The sequence below is a fragment of the Pogoniulus pusillus genome, chromosome Z, assembly GCF_015220805.1.
Source record: "Pogoniulus pusillus isolate bPogPus1 chromosome Z, bPogPus1.pri, whole genome shotgun sequence".
NCBI classification, from domain to species: domain Eukaryota; kingdom Metazoa; phylum Chordata; class Aves; order Piciformes; family Lybiidae; genus Pogoniulus; species Pogoniulus pusillus.
In genome coordinates this window covers 93,280,296-93,299,587 of record NC_087309.1, presented here as the reverse complement: position 1 = coordinate 93,299,587, position 19,292 = coordinate 93,280,296, and the positions used below count along the sequence as shown (strand labels likewise).

The 19,292-nt window shown below is 43.4% G+C and overlaps 1 protein-coding gene across 1 annotated transcript in view; it reads left to right on the top strand.

The window, feature by feature from the left end:
* PGGT1B (protein geranylgeranyltransferase type I subunit beta) overlaps positions 1–19,292 on the top strand; it is a 75,856-nt gene that overhangs the window by 15,345 nt on the left and 41,219 nt on the right. The window contains 1 exon segment of the mRNA XM_064140090.1: positions 7,799–7,866. Within this exon segment, the coding sequence (XP_063996160.1) occupies positions 7,799–7,866 (68 nt within the window).

Genomic DNA, 19,292 nt, shown 5'->3' with positions numbered 1-19,292 from the left:
AGAACAAGGGCAGGTGATCTTGAGGCAGCCTCCAGTTGCTTAAAGAGTAATAAATCAACCTCTTCTTCCTGGTTGGGTGGTCTGTAACAGATTCCAACCAGGATATCAGCCATGTTGGCCTTCGCCTTAAGTCTCACCCATAATGTCTCAACTTGATCATCCTTGATTTCTACCTCCATGGCATCCAGAGCATCCCTAATATACAGTGCCACTCCCCTGCTCTTTCTTCCTTGCCTGTCTCTCCTGAAGAGTCTGTAGCCATTGATTACAGCACTCCAATCATGTGAGCCATCCCACCATGTTTCAGTGATGGCGACAATATCATAGTTTCCCTCCAGCACCAGAGCTTCCAGCTCCTCTTGTTTGTTACCCATACTTTGTGCATTAGTGTACATGCACTTCAGCTGGGCTGCTGCTTTTACCTCTAGCTCTAGCCTACCATCCTCAATTCCCTTAGATTTATCTCTGGTGCTGTCATGTTTAACCCCCTCCCCCTTCCATTCTAGTTTAAAGCCCTCTTAACAAGCCCAGACAGCTTATGTGCCAGGGTTCTTCTCCCCTTCTGTGACAGTTGTATCTCATCTGCTGATTGCAGACCTGTGGCAAGATGAAGTTCCCCAAGATCAAAGAATCCAAAGTTATGTTGGAGGCACCAACCTCTGAGCCACTTGTTCATCAAATACGCTTTCCTATTCTTCTCTGTATTCCAGCCTGTAACTAAGGGTAGAGATGAAATGAAATAGCACGGCTTCATAGATTTTGGCCATTGTTACTTCTCCTTTGTTTACAGTAAGTGCTCTGCTTAAGTTTATGGCTACGTCTTGGTTCTAATTTAAATTCCCAGAAACTCAAATATATTTGATAGAACCAAATAACAATTGACAGAGTGCCCTTCCCTTTTCCCCCTTCTTTCCCAAAGGAGAGGAATTAGATGCAGAGAGAGGAAAAAGGTAAGCACATGCAAATAAATAATCACTCTGATTTGGAAGTAAAAAAGAGAAGATTAACAATAAATTAAAAAGGTATCTGAGGTAGGGAAGTTACAAAGGTGTAGGAAAGGGAAAACAAATACAAAATGTGTAAATACAACCAGATTTTGATGTTAAGGGGTTTGTCCACCTTGTGGGTGATGGCCACGTAGTAAGAACCAGGAACAGGGTAGTGATGCTGGTAAGCAGGGAGGCAGGGAGTGCAGAGAGAGAGAACAGGAAGTCCCTCTGCTTTTATGGATCTTTAGACAGGAAAGGGGAGTGGGCTAACCATCACCTGGTAGTGTTCAGACCCACTCCCTGGTGAGGGGTGAAGACCACCTAGGGTCAGGTTCAAGGTCACTCCCCCTGGAGGGTTAACCCTGTACATTGGCTAATATTTGGTTTTATTTTGTGTGGTCGCTGCAGAAGAACTTCATTGTCTTTCATTCTGGAAGCAAGTTGAAATCTTGATTGAAAAAGAAAACCAACAACAAACAAGCAAGCTTCTCTCATCTGTTTTCATTTTGAGGAAGGTGGTGTTCTTCTGCAAGCCTGAACAGAAATGACATGTATTTAGACTTAACCAAAACATCCTTTTAAAAATGTTAGTGAAATTGGAAAAGGATTGGCAAAAGTCTCAATTAGTTATTCTTCAGCTTCTTGTCATGTTAGAGCTTAACTGTGTTTTCTTCTCAAAATAGCTCCTAGACAAAATTTCGAGTTTCTTGTAACTGTCTTAAGGTGCAGCTCTTAGCAATGTGAAAAAAATGTATCCAGGTTTCTTGCCGGTCACATTTAATACAAGTTCAACACTTTTGAAAGAGTGACTCTAGAGCTCTGTACTCACGTAATCTAACTGCAGACAGCGGAGGAATGCTGTTTGGCTATATTCATCCACCATCCTTCCCCACAGCAACACTGACACTTGTTTGACCCTGGTCAAGAGCTCTTATACCATGTTGAAGTGACAGAAAAGCCAACAGAAGATTACCCTTGTGTTGCACTGGTGAGCTATTGATTGTTGCTGGGAGTGCTAATGCCAAGCCAATAGGGGAGAGGGCAGAATACTGTAATTTTTAACATCTCTCACTGTCTTTGGTGTAGGAGGAAATGGCACCAAAAAGAGAGCTGAGACATACTTCATTTGTAGATCTGAACCCTGAAGAATCAGGCATAGCAGGGTGAAAACTATTATGCTACATCATAGAACTAAAATTTCCTGCTTCCAAAGTTGCAATTTAGATTTGTAATTATGCTATCTTCTTTATTTCTGTCAATACTGAAAAGGATAAAATGTTGTTAACTAGTTTTCATGTCATTGTTATATCTGAATTTTCTAATCATGAGTTTCTTGAGCAAAAATAGGAATCTCCTCCCAACAATCTTAAGTACTTTACATGTTGCCATTTATTTGGATGTATTTTGGATTTCCATTTTTAGAGAATACAACTTTGCATTTTATGATACATTCTGATTCTTTCATTTTTAAGAATAATGATTTTTTTTAAGTAAGAATTTTCGTGCTTACTTTTATCTGGATGTACTGTGTCTAGCCTATGTTAAATCTGCAAACTTGCTTCTGTACATGGCAAAGTGAGAAAAGCCTTGGAATTTTGAAATGGCAAGAAGTAGTGGTAAAAGTGATCAGTTTTCCTATACAAGGCAGATCATCAAACATTAGTAGCAAAAATATCCTGTATGTAACAAAAGAGCTCTAGCATAGGCTGTCTTTGGTCATCGTTTGGGGAACTCTATTATATATCTTAAGGACTTTCTGGGCACATATAAGTAATACGGTTTTCTTCCTCAGCAGCAGTCTCAGCTCTTGACTTAAGCATGGAGTCTTTTTACATAATCACAGAATATTAGAGGTTGAAAGGGACTTTGAAAGATCATCTAATCCAACCCCTCTGTCAGAGCAGGACCACCAAGAGAATGTCACACAGGAACTCATCCAGATCGGTTTTGAATGTTTCCAGAGAAGGAGACTCCACAACCTCTCTCCACAGCCTGTTCCAGTGTTTTGTCACTAAGTGAAAAAGCTTTTTTCCTTTTCTTTATGTTGAGCTTCCTGTGTTCCAGCTTGCACCTGTTGCCCTTTGTCCTGTCATTTGACATTACTGAGGAGAGCCTATCTCTGTCCTTCTGACATTTGCCCTTCACATTTAAAAAACCTCAGTGAGGTCACCCCTCAGTCTCCTCCAAGCTGAAGAGCCTTTCCATTCCTTAATCATCTGGACTTTTAAAAGCACTTCCCTATTCTTCCTGAAGGACACAGAACCTTACAGAGGATTGCAGATGTGTCCTCACCAGGTCAGCATGGAGGGAGAGGAGAAACCTGTCTTGACTTAACTAAGCACACCTCTTCTGATAAACCCTAGTCTGCTCTTGACATTCTTGTCTATGTTGCTGGCTCATGGTTATCCTGTTGTCCACCAGGACTGCTAGGTCCCTTTCGTCAGAGCTGCTCCTCCAACCTATACTGGTCCATGGGGTTTGTTATTTCCCAGACGCAAGTCCCTAGACTTGTATTTCAGTAAATTTCTCCCTGCCCAACTCTAGCATGTCTAGGACCTGCTCAGTAGCAGTACAACATTCAGGTGTGTCAGCCACTCCTCCCAGTTTTGTCATCAGCAAACTTGCTGACAGTGCTCTTTGTTCCCTCATCGAGGTTGCTGATGAATGTATTGAGTAGTACTGGTCCTCGTACTGACCCTTGAGAGACTCCACTAGATACAGGCCTCCACCCAGATAGATTCTGTCCCATTGACCAGAGCTCTCTGACTTCTTTCCTTCAACCAGTTCACAATCCACCTCACTACCTGATCACACAGGCCACACTTCCTCAGTTTAGCTGCAAGGATGCTGTGGGAGACAATGTCATATACTCATAAAAGACTATCAGACTGGTCAAATGTGACTTTCCCGTGGTAAAACTGTGCTGACTGCTCCCAGTGACCTTTCTTAGTCCTCTGTTCCTAAGGCAGCACTGAGGATAGGTTGCCTGGAGCTGAGGCTGAATGGTCTGTTGTTACCTGGATCCTCCTCCTTACTCGTTTTGAAGACTGGAGTGACATTTCTCCAGTCCTCAGCCCCCTCTCTGTTCCTCACGACTTACCAAAGATTATGCGGGGTGACCTAACAATGACTTGTGCCAGCTCCCCCAGCACTTATGGATTCATCTCATCAGGAGCCATGGATTTACAGATGTCTAGATTGCTTAGTTGCCCCCTAATCCAGTCCTCGACAACTTTCCCGCCCTGTGAGATAAGCCTTTCCCACTTATTATCATCAGGCCTGGTGTCTTATAAAACCATAATCAAAGAACCCAAAGCTTTGCCTGTAGCATCAGTGTTGGAGCCAGGTATTTGCAGACTGAATTATTCTATTCCATCCCATGTCATCACCTGCAACTAGAAAGAGGGAAGAGAAAATAGTTTGCACCCCAGAGTTTTTCACCAGCTGTTCCCAGGGCTTGAGTTCTTTCTTCACTCTCCAAAGACTACAGGATACAGATTCCTCCCCACCAATCTGGAAGATCAGTAGTGAGTAGTAGTTTAACGACCACACTGGGCTAGGGAATTTCTAGTGGTACCCCTCATGTGGGCTCCAAAAGGCTACAGACTTCCCTGACATGAGTGTCAACCCTGCATACTGGGCCTTTTATTTCCATTAGAAATAAGTTCATGACAACTGCAACTCATCTTTTTTGCCTTTTTTAGGAGATTATTATATTGCTGGAAGGCTTATCTGACCATGGTAAGACCTCTGGTATAGGTTGTTTATTATCCACATTGGACTGTCTGTCTTCCAGCAGGCCTCATCTACTTCTCAGAGACACCTTGGGAGGTAATGTGGGCTAAGAGGGTGTTCGCCTTCTGCCACAGTCGTGATCTTGTCTCCATTCACCCCATTCATTTAGGCTTCTGTCGTCCACCTGACCATGGCAGGATAGAGTCCCCTTGATTCTGGGTGTCCTCTGGCAGGTGTTCCCATTTCTGCTGCAGGGAAAGGTCAAGGGTTGATAAGGGTCAGCTTCCTTTATCTGTCAAATGTGGTAAGTTTTCAGTGCTCACACAGTGATAAATGAGACATTTATTACTTTTTGCTCTTTTTTTTTTTTTTTCAGAAACTCATTAAATATGCTTAAGTGGCAGCAAACACTAAGTGGTACCATTTCATAATTCCCGTTATGATTGATGTTTCAGTGGACTTTGCTGGAGTTGAGCTGGTCACTGTTTTTTTTTTTGACAAGGCACATAGTGTATGATCATATCCTTTGGATGTGTTAGATTTCTGATTCTATTTGTGATTCTGACAGTCTGTTTGTGGTTGTAGGTAAGAGTTTGAACCGCACTGCTAAGCTTTTTGCTTAAGAAGTACAAGTACTTTGCAAGACAATAGTAAACTTTACAGAAAGTGAGGTGATATGTATAAACTGAAAGACAGTGGTTTCTCTCAAACTGCCATTTGGTTTTGAACTTGGGTGTTCGCAGGAAGGCAAAAAAAGAGACTTTACATCAAGAGTAATCTGGTTAGAAGTAAGCTGTTTTCACTTCCTGTTTTAATACTTCCTTTATCAACTCAGTATTCTTTTCTTATTCAAGAACTGTAAGTAGAATGTGGAAATTCCCTGGTAATACTGAAGGTCTAGGAAGCATTTATTGCTTGCTATGGATGACAAAGGTTTTTGTTTTTTTTTTTAGAGGTGGGGATAAAATTAATTTTAAAGCTTATGCAGTAGTAAGGGCATTGAGGAGTAATGCTGTTCTTCTGTTTCTGCTGGGAACCAGCATGTAAAATCTGGGATGGGAGATCAGAAGTCACTGACATGAGGAGTAAAGTTAGATGGTTTTGATCAGTGATAGCAATATAGTTAAAAATCCAGCCTTTTAAAATTACCAATACTACTTTTTAATTGGTAGTAGTTTAGTGCTAGAAGAAAAGTTCAAAATGTTATACCAAATTGAACTTCTAAAAGGATAGATCCTGATTTCATTCGTGTACTTGATTTTTAAACATTTTAGTGCCTGTCCACTCAGAAGCCAATCACAGTGACCCACTGATAGCACACTTCATTTGGGTTTCATACTGCCATTTATACTTTGACAATTAATTATGAGCTACATATAGAGCTCAGTAGCGTGTTTCTATTTGCAACAGACCAAAACAGTTCTGTACTAGTAGGCTAGTAATTGTTTTCTGAATGAAAGGTTTCCATATCAGTGCCATTCCAAAGTGAGCCTTACAGCTTACTGAATCATTTAAGAGCCAGATTCATTTCGATTGAAAATGTGCCAAAATAATAGTGATTATTTTTTTCCTCACAATGTTACCTAGGATATTGGTATTTAAGAACTAAGAATTGCAGTTGCACAGTTTCCTTCACTTTGTATCATTTTTTAAATTGTGATGCGTTTTGGGCAGTGTTCTTAGGACTGTAGGCCATAAGACTAGTATCTATGGTGCTTTCCAGAATTTCCTGTAACATGAAACGCAGGTTTGACTTTACTGTATAAGGAACAAATATTCTCTGCTGACAAGGTTTAGTTTGTAACAGAATATAAGTTATGTGCTGGTTTTATCTACAAATACAGGTAGTATTTCTGGTTTTATTTTGTGGATATGAGACTAGTACAGCAGTTTTTAGTACAGGCTTCATTGCACCTCTAGAGACATGGAAAGATTCTTTTAATTGAAAAATAGAGGAAGTGAAGAATTACAGATAGTTCATGTAAGTTAGACGCAAAGACGTATCTGTTAGAGAAACTTGCATACTGCAACCATATTGACAAACTAATAAAGGCTTCTACTTCAGATGATGCATACATACAGAATGTAGTTAGGATTAGAAAGCTAATGTGCTGATAAATGACACCAGAATTGGTAGACCACATTGCTTCATATTGTTTTTTACGACTTCCAGTTTTGCAACTGTTCTTGTTCAGTTAGTCTGGTACAATTTTCTCTAATCTCCCCAAGGATTTTTAGATCAAAGGCTAAAGAACTGATGGAAGGGGGGGAGAGAATTTAAGAACATCCATATGTTACTGAACTACAGCACTTGCTAGACTTTTATTTTTAGAGGCTGAAGAGTGAAGTAATAGAGTTCTTGCCATCCAGAAGCTCTGAAAAACTTGTCTGTGTGTGTTGCACACTTCTGTATGCTTTATGCTCAGATACTGCGACACATTTAAAATCTATGCTGAAACACTATCAGAAGTGTTTGATAACTGAAATGTTCTTGCACCTGTGTTTCAGGTGAGAGAAACATATCTTCAGTTTAAAATTGCTAATAGAATTAAAACTGCACACAGTTTGTTTGTCCTTCTACATGTTGTCAGGTATCTTAAAACAGCTCTGCTTGAGAACAGATGGTGTTGCCAGGCAGGAATCCAGAGAATAAAAGTCTTGTCAACTGTGGGCAGTCTTCCAGCAGAGCAATCCTTGGATTTTTTCATTGTGGTTTTCGTGAGCATGAAAGGCAGTTCTGTGGCGATATGAACACTGTATTTCCACTGAATTAAAGGAAACAAAACAAAACCCAACAACAACCACAAAAGAAAAACCCAAAGAACTGTTGCTTTGTCATTACTGGAGGATTAAATTTCCTTGTGTTTTTTTTTCTTTCTTTCTTCCACTAGTGTTTTGTTTGGGTTTTTTTAGAGTGATAACAAACTCTGGGAATATAATGAAAGGCACACACGAACTGTAATAATACTGTGACTATCATTGAATTAACAGGTCTTGAGCTTGACTAGAGAATTATGTTTTACAATGAGTGTTTCAGCAAAGCAAGTTGAGTTTTTACTTTTCCTCTTTTGCAGGATCAAACTTGAATCGCTGTGGATTCAGAGGCTCTTCATATTTAGGGATGCCATTCAATCCTTCCACGGTCAGTTCGGTCTGCCTGCGTGTGTGTAAAATTTTCAAGTAGGCAAGAAATGATCTTGTGTCTTACTGAAATATTAGCTACATAATTATGGAATATCTGGAAGGCAGTGTTTTTTGCACTGTTAATGCAACAAAATGTTTGCAGAGCTTTTAAGAAACATGCTAAAATTCTACTCTCTTGGTTCCCAAAGCAGTGAAGAGATTGTCAAACAAGTCAGGGTTTGTCTTAGCATATTATTCCCTTTCTCTGTTACTGAAAGCTTCTAACTTAAGAGCTAGCACCTGGTAGGGAAGGACAGAATAGCTCTATATTAAGTGGTGCGGTACATGCTGCTCTTCACTATTCCTCTTCCCGTTTTAAAACATGCGTATCTGATATGCACTCAAATAGAGGGAAAGCTCTGCTCATGACACTTTTTTTTTTTTTGTGTGACAGCAAGAGAGGATGCTTTGAAGGCCATGCAGCTGAGTTTCAAGAAAGTTAAACTTGTATACAAAAAGGAAGTGCCCTCAAAATGTTAGAGAAAAGAAGTTAGCAGAAGCTGATAAAGTTGGTACAGAAAGTCTGATAACATTTGGAAGAGGGAGGTAGAGGCCAGTGAGCAGAAAGGACTGTGGAAGAGATACAGTAGTTCTCTTCTGTGTTTTAACAGTGAACAGTCAAATCTCAGTGAAGAGTGGATGAAAATCTGGAAAAGCACTAAATTATTACCAAATATATTTTTTTTTTCTTTTTAGTGAACAGATAGCAGTATTTTAAATGTGAATAAGTGAAATATGGAATCTGAAATTAAAAGCAAGGATGGACATCTGATATACCAATGGCTGTTAGCAGAGTGTGAAAACACTAGAACTAATTTAAGTGTGAAGCCTGTATAGGCCTCATTTTTGTTCAGTCTTAAAGGTATAACTTCATAATTCTGAATTATTTGTGGGAACATTAATCTGTGTTGGAGTGGTAACTGCATATGCCTCTGCATAGCAAGTTAGCCAGATACTAGTCAGAGTTCACACTTTTTACCAAGGGAAAGGCAATTGTGAAGATTTTGTACTACACTACACCTGATCTGAGCCAAAAGGCTGAGAAGCAGATTAGGAACTGGTTACAAAACAGAATTCAAAGAGTGGTAATGAGTGGTGCCAGGTCCAGCTAGAGAGCTGTAACTAGTAGAGTCCCTTAGAGAACAGTGCTGGGTGCAGTCCTCATCAACTTCTTCATCAATGATACTGATGAGGGTACAGTCTCTGCTCAGCAAGTTTGCTGATGACTCTAAGCTGGGAGGCTTGGATGATACAACTGAAGGCTGTGTGGCCATCCAGTGAGACCTGAACAGACTGGAGAGCTGGGCACAGAGGAACAAGATGAATCATAGAATCAACCAGGTTAGAAGAGACCTCTAAGATCATCCAGTCCAACCTGTCACCCAGCTCTGTCCAATCAACTAGACCATGGCACCAAGTGCCTCATTCAGTCTTTTCTTGAACATCTCCAGGGACGGTGCCTCCACCACCTCCCTGGGCAGCCCATTCCAATGGGAAATCACTCTCTCTGTCAAAAACATCCTCCTAACATCCAGCTTATACTTCGCCTGACAAAACTTGTGACTGTGTCCCCTCGTTCTGTTGCTGGTTGTCTGGTAGAAGAGACCAACCCCCACCTGGCTACAGCCTTCCTTCAGGTAGTTGTAGACGGAAATGAGGTCACACCTCAGTGTCCTCTTCTGCAGGCTAAACAACCCCAGCTCCCTCATAGGGCTGTGTTCCAGGCCTTTCACCAGCTTCGTTGCCCTTCTCTGGACACGTTCCAGCACCTCAACGTCTCTCCTGAATTGAGGAGCCCAGAACTGGAGACAGTACTCAAGGTGTGGCCTGTCCAGTGTTGAGTACAGGGGAAGAATAACCTCCCTTGTCATACTGGTCACACTGTTCCTGATTCAGGCCAGGTTGCCATTGTCCCTCTTGGCCACCTGGGCACACTGCTGGCTCATCTTCAGCTTACTATCTACTAGTACCCCCAGGTCCCTTTCTTCCTGGCTTCTCTCCAGTCACTCTGTCCCCAGCCTGTAGCACTTCACTTGGGGTTGTTGTGGCCAAAGTGCAGAGCCCTGCGCTTGGCCTTGTTAAATCTCATCCCGTTGGCCTCTGCCCACCTATCCAGCCTGTCTAGGTCCCTCTGCAGAGCTCTCCTACTCACCAACAGATTGATAACTGCTCCTAGCTTAGTGTCATCTGCAAACTTACTGATGATGGATTCAATCCCCTTGTCCAGATCATCAATAAAGGTATTGGACAGGACTGGGCCCAGCACTGATCCTTGGGGAACACCACTAGTGACAGCTGCCAACTGCATGTGGCACCATTCAATATCACTCTCTGGGCCCGGCCTTCCAGCCAGTTCTCGACCCAGCACAGAGTGAATCTGTCCAAGCCACAAGCTGCCAGCTTGGCCAGGAACTTGTTGGGGCAGATGGTGTCAGAGGATTTGCTGAAGTGCAACCTTCCCCACATTCACCAGGCGGGTAACCTGATCATAAAAGGAGATCAGGTTGAAGTTCAGCAAGGACAAGTGCAGATTCCTGCATCTTGGGAGGAATACTAAACTCCACCAGTACAGACTGGGAGGTGATCTGGAAAGCAGTCCTGTGGATAGGGACCTGGAAGTCCTGGTGGATAACAAGTTATCCATGGGATGACAATGTGTCCTTGTGGCCAAGAAGGCAAAGGGGATCTTGGGATGTATTAAGAAGAGTGTGTCCAGCAGATCAGGGGAGGGTCTCCTCCCCCTCTACTCTGCCCTGGTGAGACCTCATCTTGAATAGTGTGTTCAGTTTTGAGCTCTCCAGTTTAAGAGGGACAAGGATCTGCTGGAGATGGTCCAGCAGAGGGCTGTAAGGATGATTAGGGGACTGGAGAGCATGGCTTATAAGGAGAGGCTGAGGGGTGTTTTAGTCTGGAGAAGAGAAGACTTAGAGGGGATTTGATAAACGTTTATAAGTATCTGCAGGCTGGCCAGGAGTTGGGGGACAGGCTCTTCTCACTTGCTCCCTGTGATAGGACAAGGAGTAACAGGTGTAAATTGCAGCAAAAGAGGTTCCACCTCAGCACAAGGATGAACTTCTTTACTCTAAGGGTCACAGAGCACTGGAACAGGCTTCTCAGAGAGGTTGTGTGGTCTCCTTCTCTAGAGACTTTCAAGGCCATGTCTGGATGTGTTCCTCTGTGATCTGTGTTAGATAGTATTGTCCTCCTCTGGCAGGGGGATTGGACTCAATGATCTTGGATCCCTTCCAACCCCTAACATCCTGTGATCCTGTGATTTTTGACATCTCTACGTAGGGTGCTACAGCAGCATGTGACAGGCAAGGCAATTTGTCTCTCTTGGTTTCTTTTGCTGTTTATCTTGTTTGACACTACAGATGGTGTCTGCACTATAGTAGCAAGATGAATTAATCTGTTCTAACAGGCATTCACTTTAGAGGCAGTGGAAGCACCCACTGAGCTTGGAGGTAAAAAGAAAAGCTTCATCTTTAAACCTGAAACAACATGGGATCTGTGTTGGTGCCTTACTGGGATATTTTGTTAAATTTTAAAGGCAAAAAAAAGTAATTTCAGCACATCTAAGAAATAAAATGGTTTTACTCAGGAGGAATATGGTTGTCTTTGGTAACAGTCACCTTCACCTGAAGTTGAGGTTGTCATGTTATTAGTGGTGGTATGACACCATTATATCGTGCTGTCATAAAGACTGTTTTCTGAATAATGATGGAATTTTACCAAACTTAGATAATAATGTCAGCCATATTTCCTCAAAGGTTTAGGTCAGTGCTATGTGGTGTAGTAAATTAAACCAGTGCATGCTTTTGGGAACTTTTTTCAGATCCTCCCCAGTGTATTCAGCTTGAATAGTGAGTTCCAGATGCATTTCTGAGGCTATGTAAAGGCTTCTGAAGACAAAAGATGTGTAGGATTGACAAAGTGTCATTATCTGTCTCAATTAACAACATTAAATGCTTCATACTTAAAAATTCTCTTTTCAGGAAATTTTGCAACACATGAGTGTCTCAATGTGCTAGCCAATCTGCAGAAGGCACATGGGGTGGAATTATGTATGTTGTGGAAATTAGCTACAAGGTCATTATCTCTAGAAAATTTCTTGCAGAGGGATGTCCTTTTTATTCAAATATTGCAGTTTTTTTTTTCCTTTTGTTTGCATTAGGAGGATCAGATCTGCTTGATTTATTTCCTACAAAGTCTTAAAGTATTTCCAGCAACATTGTCCTAAAATATTCTGAAATCACTTACGAAAAGAAAGACTTGTAATCCCCTGTGATGACTTCACAGTGTTGTCATTTTTTATTCATAATTTTTAAATGTCCTATAAAATCTATGTCTTAAAAAATAATTTTAAAAAATCACTGTAAGAGTTTTGTATTTTCATTGACAGTTAATATTTATTATGTGCCACTACGGCAGTTTCACTCTTGAACTCTTAAGACAGTGCCATATTGGGCATTGCCTGATCTTTTCCCTAGAAACCCTTCAAAATAATAGAAAAAAAGCAAGGAATACATTAGAATTTCCAACTTTACTAAATTCTGCTAGGATAGCTTGTTAAGTTTGTAGTTTGGGATTTTTTTCCCCCAGCTCAGCGCTTATGGTGTTTGGTGTAATGTCTACACATGTCCTTTAGGACGTAGCAAAAGGCAATGAAAAACCAACTCACCACATGCAATCTAAACAGTCTTAAGTATAAATGAAGGCTGAGTGCTGCTCCTGTCACTGCATTTAAACATGAATAATTTAAAATTAGATGTTATTTTCTGAAATGGCTCCAAGGTTCGGAAGTCTCATTTAGTGTTACTGGAGTTCAAACAAGCTTTTTAATTTATGGATGAACAGTCTCTTTAGAATTTTAAGATGGGCCTAGGTATTTTCAATCTCTTTAAAATGTTTTGGATCAGTTTTAGAAGCTAAATTAAAAGCCAATGCCTGGGACTTTAGTGTTCGTCACGTTTTTTTCCTCAAGACTGAAACAGTCCATGTTGACAACAGTGATGCCAGGTCTGAGGAGAAAGTTTTTTGAAATGGGGATTCTGCCTGTCTAGGAGTATGATTATTAGTATTCTTTATTAGTGTTTGGAAAGGTCTTCCCCATGCTTTTGTAGCAGAGATAGTTTCTTAACCTTCTCCGCAGTGGTCATCAGGAATTATTGATGACCATGGCTTATGCTTGAACAGATATTTTGGATAGTGTGGTAGGGAACATTATCATGTCACTGAACCTTATTTAAATGTTTGAAATCTTTCCGTCTTTAAGATTAATATTTTTAAGCAATGTCCAGATTGTGGAGATCACAACAGTAATGCCCACAGAGCAAAATGGATTTACTCTGTTGCCAAGATCCAAGTTAATGTGTTTGCCATATGACACACAAGGTAACTATCACAAAAGGTGAAGTGCATAGAGAGAACAGGACCTAGCCATATCTCTGTTTCTTGTCTCCTGAGAGTATGTATGCACCAGCATAAACAGTTCAGATTAGTGGAGAGCACTTCACAATATTGGTCAGTGTGCCTGCTGCAAAGGAGTGAGATTAAACAAATGGGGCTCTTTTTAAATGAAACTGAAGCAGACAGTGTGCTCTGAATGAACTTCTCCATTCTCTGGCCATTAACCCAGGGAGCTAATGACTTAAATTGTGAAATGCATGTAGTGTGGACACCAGTGCTACAGCACCTACTGCTGTTTCTCTAGACCAGCTCCTGTTGTATTACTCCTTCACGTAGACATAACTTTACTGGATTAAGTGTACTACTTCTGATGGTGTAGTCAGTCTGTTTAACAATCCACCCACAGCTTAGTAGCTTTATTATTGCCAGTTTTTGAGAATTAACTTCTGCCTTTCTTGAAATAACTGCTTTCTGTTTATTTGCGTGGTTTTGGCTCATGAAGTTCACAGTCGAGATGCTGGCAGCAGTGGTTTTTTTTGTGCTTAAATTGACAGTTTTTGTACTTCAGTTGACAGTTTTTTTAGTTGCTGCTGTTGCTTTAGTCTGCAGTGTCTGTAAGGCAGAAATAGTTATTTTACTTAAAACAGGCTTTTTTCCTAATACAGAACTTAATAAGTAAATAATTTTTTACCGAGTCTGAAGATGACAGTGCTTGATAACCTTTTCAGTGAAGAATTGTTTTCTAATGTTGAATCTAAACCTTCCATGTTGCAATTTGAGGACATTTCCTCTTTCCTTATCACTTGCAATTCGGGAGAAGAGACCAAGTCCCAGTTTGCTACAGTATTCTAGGAAGTTCCAGACAGCAAGAAGGTTTCCCTTCAGCCTTTCTCCAGGCTAAACAACCCAAATTACCTCATCTGCTCCTCGTAAAACGTATTTTCTAGACCCTTCACCAGCTTTGCTGGTCTTCTTTGGATATGCTGCAGCACTACACCTTTGTTGTAGTGAGGGGTCCAAAACTAAACAGGATATTCAAGGTGCAGCCTCACCAGTTCTGAGAACAAGGAGATTATTACTACCCTACTCCTGCTGGTCACACTATTTCTGATACAGGCAAAGCTGCTGTGGTGTTCTTGGCCACCCGAGCACAATTCTGCTTCATGTTCATGTGTCTGTCAGCCAACAGCCTCAGGTAATTTTCTGCTGGGCAGCTTTCCAGACAGTCTTCCCCATGCTTGTAGCATTTCTGGGGATGGTTGTGACCTAAGTCCAGTACCCATGACTGGACTGTGTTGAATTTCATATAATTAACCTCAGCCCATCAATTCAGCCTTGCCACGTGCCTGTGCAGAGCCTTCATATGTTCAAACTGATCAGCAGTCCCACCCAATTTAGTGTAATTTGCAAAGTTGCACATAGCATACTTGATGCACTTTGTCCAGGTCATTGATAAACATAGTAAAGAGAATTGACCCCTGGGAAACACCTGTGACCTTTTTTTAACTGAAGTTAACTCCATTCACAATGACTCTTTGGGCCTGGCCATCCAGCCAAATCATTTTACCCAGGGAAACATCCACCCATCCAAGCCGTGAGCAGCTGGTTTCTCTGGGGGGATGCTGTAGCAGATGGTGTCAAATGCTTTAGCCCAAGTAAACAGTATCCACCATCTTTGCCTCATCTACCACGTGGGTCACCTTGTTATAGAAGAGTGTCTTGGGTTCAAATGCAGGTTCCCAGAGACTCTTATAAATTTGGTAGACCCAATGACAATTTATAGAATTTATAGAGTTTATAGAGTGCCCTCCCCTCCTCCCCCTCCTTTCCCCAAAAGACAGGGAGAGAGATAAAAGGTAGGGACACCCCAATAAATCAATCTCACTCGATTTGGAAGTTAAAAAGGAAAAGTTTAACAATAACTTAGAAAAAGGGATTGGAGGTAGGGGAGTTTACAAAGGATAAGGAAGGGAAAACAGCAAAATACAAAACAGGGATGGATACAACCCGAGTAGTGTGATGGTGTCTCTGCCTCGTGGCTGGTATGCACTATCAGTGTGTGTGTGTGTTCGTGAATGCAGGTAGGGAGAAAGAGGGCGAAAAGAGGAAGAGACAGGAGAACTCCTGTCTTTTATACCACAGGAAGTGGGGGGAGTGGGCTAACCATCACCTGGAGTGTGGCCCACCCCTGAGGAGGGGCCAAGACCCCTAGGGTCAGGTTAAGGGTCACTCCCCCAGGAGTGTTAACCCTATACATTCCACCCCTTGGTTAGACCACTTCCACCTTCCTAAGAACAGTCTTCTTCTCCAAAGATGGGAAAAAGTTGTCCATGGGTTAAGAGTTCTTAAAGTCCTTCTTGGTCCCCGGCTGTATCTCAAGGCGATGTGCTCCTCTGGTCCGGTGCAGGTTGCTGAGATGTGAGCAGGACAGGAACGGAAGAAAAGTCAGTGAAGCAGGAACAGTTCTTGTTGGAACTCAGGAAAGTCTTTTTCCTCTGTGAAGAAAAAACATCAGGAACAGTCTCTCTTGGTGTCTGGCATCAGGGGAACAGGTGTGGATGAGATGGCTGTAGACATCCTCTGGAGGGAAATCAGGAACAGTCTCTCACTGCAGGGCATCAGTGACGAATCAGATGCAGGGTTCTGGTTGGACGCCGTGGTGTGATGCGATGTTGTAGGACTCTGGATAGCTGCTGCTGTCATGTAGGTTCTGTTGGACGCCATGTAGTGGTGAGAGTATAACTACAAAAACAACTTGTAACCCCTTATGAACTATAATACAAGTATTGCACAACTATGGTACAAGTATTGCACAAGTATGATACAACTATTATACAACTATAATACAAGATAACCTGAAAGTATCTGGAACACATGGAATCAACTCTGAGATTTCAAAACCTTTTCAGCTAAAGAGAGGTTTCTCTGAGGGACACACTCGATAACACCAGTTTCCATCATCACCCAGTAGGTATGACCAGGACCCTCTGCAGATACCACCCCTTTGATGGGTTTTCCCCCACCAGAGGCAGGAGCAACCCACACAGTCTTTCCCAGTAGATTCCTTTCACAGACCACAGGAACTCCATCTCCCTCAACTATGGGCAGTAGGGCAGACTGAGCAGGACCAGCTCTGTTAACTGATCCCCTGCTGTTCACCAGCCAAGTGGCTTCTGCAAGGTGCTTCTCCCAGTTTCTGAGAGTTCCACCTCCCATAGCCTTCAGGGTGGTTTTCAGCAGGCCATTGTGTCGCTCAATCTTTCCTGCAGCTTGTGGGTAGTATGGGATGTGGTAAACCCATTCTATCCCATGCTCTTTTGCCCAGTTGCTTACAAGGTGGTTCTTGAAATGGGTCCCATTGTCTGACTCTATTCTCTCTGGGGTACCGTGTCTCCACAGGATGTGGCTCTGCAGGCCCAGAATGGTGTTACGGGCAGTAGCATGAGGTACTGGGTAGGTTTCCAGCCACCCCGTGCTTCCCTCCACCATGGTTAACACATACTGCTTGCCACTACGAGACCGAGGCAGAGTGATGTAATCAATCTGCCAGGCCTCCCCATACCTGTACTTTGACCACCTTCCCCCGTACCACAAAGGCTTCATGCGCTTGGCTTGCTTTATGGTGGCACAGATGTCACATTCATGGATAACCTGAGTTATGGCCTCCATGGATATGTCCACGGACCTGTCTCGGGCCCATTGGTATGTGGCATCTCTTCCTTGGTGACCAGAAGAGTCATGTGCCCACCGAGCTAAGAACAGTTCACCTTTGTGCTTCCAGTCCAGGTCAATCTGGCAGATGTGGGCAGCCTGGTCAGCTTGGTGGTTATGCTGCTGTTCTTCAGTGGCTCTGCTCTTTGGGATGTGAGCACTGATGTGTCGGATTTTAACTGGTAGTTTGTCCAGGCGTGCAGAAATGTCTTGCCAGAGATCAGCAGCCCAAATAGGCTTCCCTTTTCTCTGCCAATCATTTCTCTTCCACTCCTTCAGCCACCCCCATAAGGCATTTGCTACCATCCATGAGTCGGTGTAGATGTATAGCATTGGCCACTGCTCTCGTTCTGCAATGTCCAGGGCCAGCTGGATGGCTTTCACCTCAGCATACTGGCTGGATTCACCTTCTCCATCTCTTGCCTCTGCAACCCTGCGTGTGGGGTTCCAGACGGCAGCCTTCCATCTTCGCTTGCTGCCTATCAGGCGGCAGGATCCATCTGTGAAGAGAGCATATTCCTTTTCCTCCTCAGGGAGGTCACTGTATGGGGGGGCTTCCTCGGCACGGGTCACTGCCTTCTCTTCTGCTGGTTTTCCAAAGTCAGTGCCCTCTGGCCAGTTGGTGATGACCTCTACAATGCCTGGACGCTCGAGAGTCCCCATCCTAGCCCTCTGAGTTATCAGAGCCATCCACTTACTCCAAGTGGCATCTGTGGCATGGTGCGGAGTCGAACCCTTCCCTTTAAACATCCAAGTCAGGACTGGAAGCCTTGGAGCTAAAAGGAGTGGTGACTCCGTCCCAATCACCTCAGAAGCAGCTCTAACTCCCTCATAGGCAGCTAGGATTTCTTTCTCTGTGGGGGTATACTTGGTCTCTGAGCCTTTGTACGCCTTGCTCCAGAACCCGAGTGGGCGGCCTCTTGTCTCATCAGGAGCTTTCTGCCATAGGCTCCAGCTAGGACCATTCTCACCGGCTGCTGTGTAGAGAATGTTCTTAATTTCTGGGCCGGTTCGAACTGGTCCCAAGGCCATGGCATGGACCACCTCTCGTTTGATCTGGTCAAATGCCACCTGCTGCTCAGGTCCCCACCCAAAGTTATTCCTCTTTCTTGTAACGTCAAAGAGGGGTTTCACAATTTGACTGTACCCGGGAATGTGCATCTTCCAAAAGCCCACAAACCCCAGGAAGGATTGTGTCTCCTTCCGGTTAGTGGGTTCCACCATAGTGGCCACTTTATTCACCACATCCATAGGGATGTGGCGTCGGCCATCCTGCCATCGAACTCCCAGGAACTGGATCTCTCTGGCAGGCCCTTTCACTTTGCTTCTCTTAATGGCAAAACCAGCATCCAACAGGATATTAATGATCTTCTCACCCTTCTGGAAGACCTCCTCTGCTGTCTCACCCCATACAATGATGTCATCGATGTACTGCAGATGTTCCGGAGCTCCACCCTTCTCCAGTGCAGTCTGGATGATGCTGTGGCAGATTGTAGGGCTGTGCTTCCACCCTTGAGGCAGTCTGTTCCAGTGGTACTGGACTCCTCTCCAGGTGAAGGCAAACTGCGGCCTACATTCTTCTGCAATGGGGATGGAGAAGAAAGCATTAGCAATGTCAATTGTGGCATACCATTTGGCCTCCTTCGTTTCCAGTTCATACTGCAGCTCCAACATATCAGGCACGGCTGCGCTGATTGGAGGAGTCACTTCATTCAGGCCTCGGAAATCCACCGTGAGTCTCCACTCCCCCGTCTCCTTTCGCACTGGCCATATCGGGCTGTTGAAGGGCGAGTGGCTCTTGCTGATGACAAGCTGCTGCTCCAGGCGGCGAATCAGCTGCTGTATGGGTAGCAGGGAGTCTCTGTTGGTGCGGTATTGCCTGCGATGAACTACACGAGAAGCAATAGGTAACTTGACATCTTCCACCTTGTGGGTACCAACCACGGAAGGGTCATCTGACAAGCCAGGCATGATAGACAGCTGCTCTTTGTCTGCAGTCTCTACAGCTGCTATGCCAAAAGCCCACTTGTTCCCCTTTGGATCTTTAAAGTACCCTTCCCGGAGAAAGTCAATCCCCAGGATGCAAGGTGCATCAGGGCCAGTTACTATGGAGTGCTTCTCCCACACATTCCCGGTGAGGCTTATCTCAGCCTGCAGCACAGTCAACTCCCGAGACCCCCCTGTGACTCCTGCAATTGTAACAGTTTCTGTCCCCCTGTGGCTGGAGGGGATCAGAGTGCATTGGGCACCGGTGTCTACCAACGC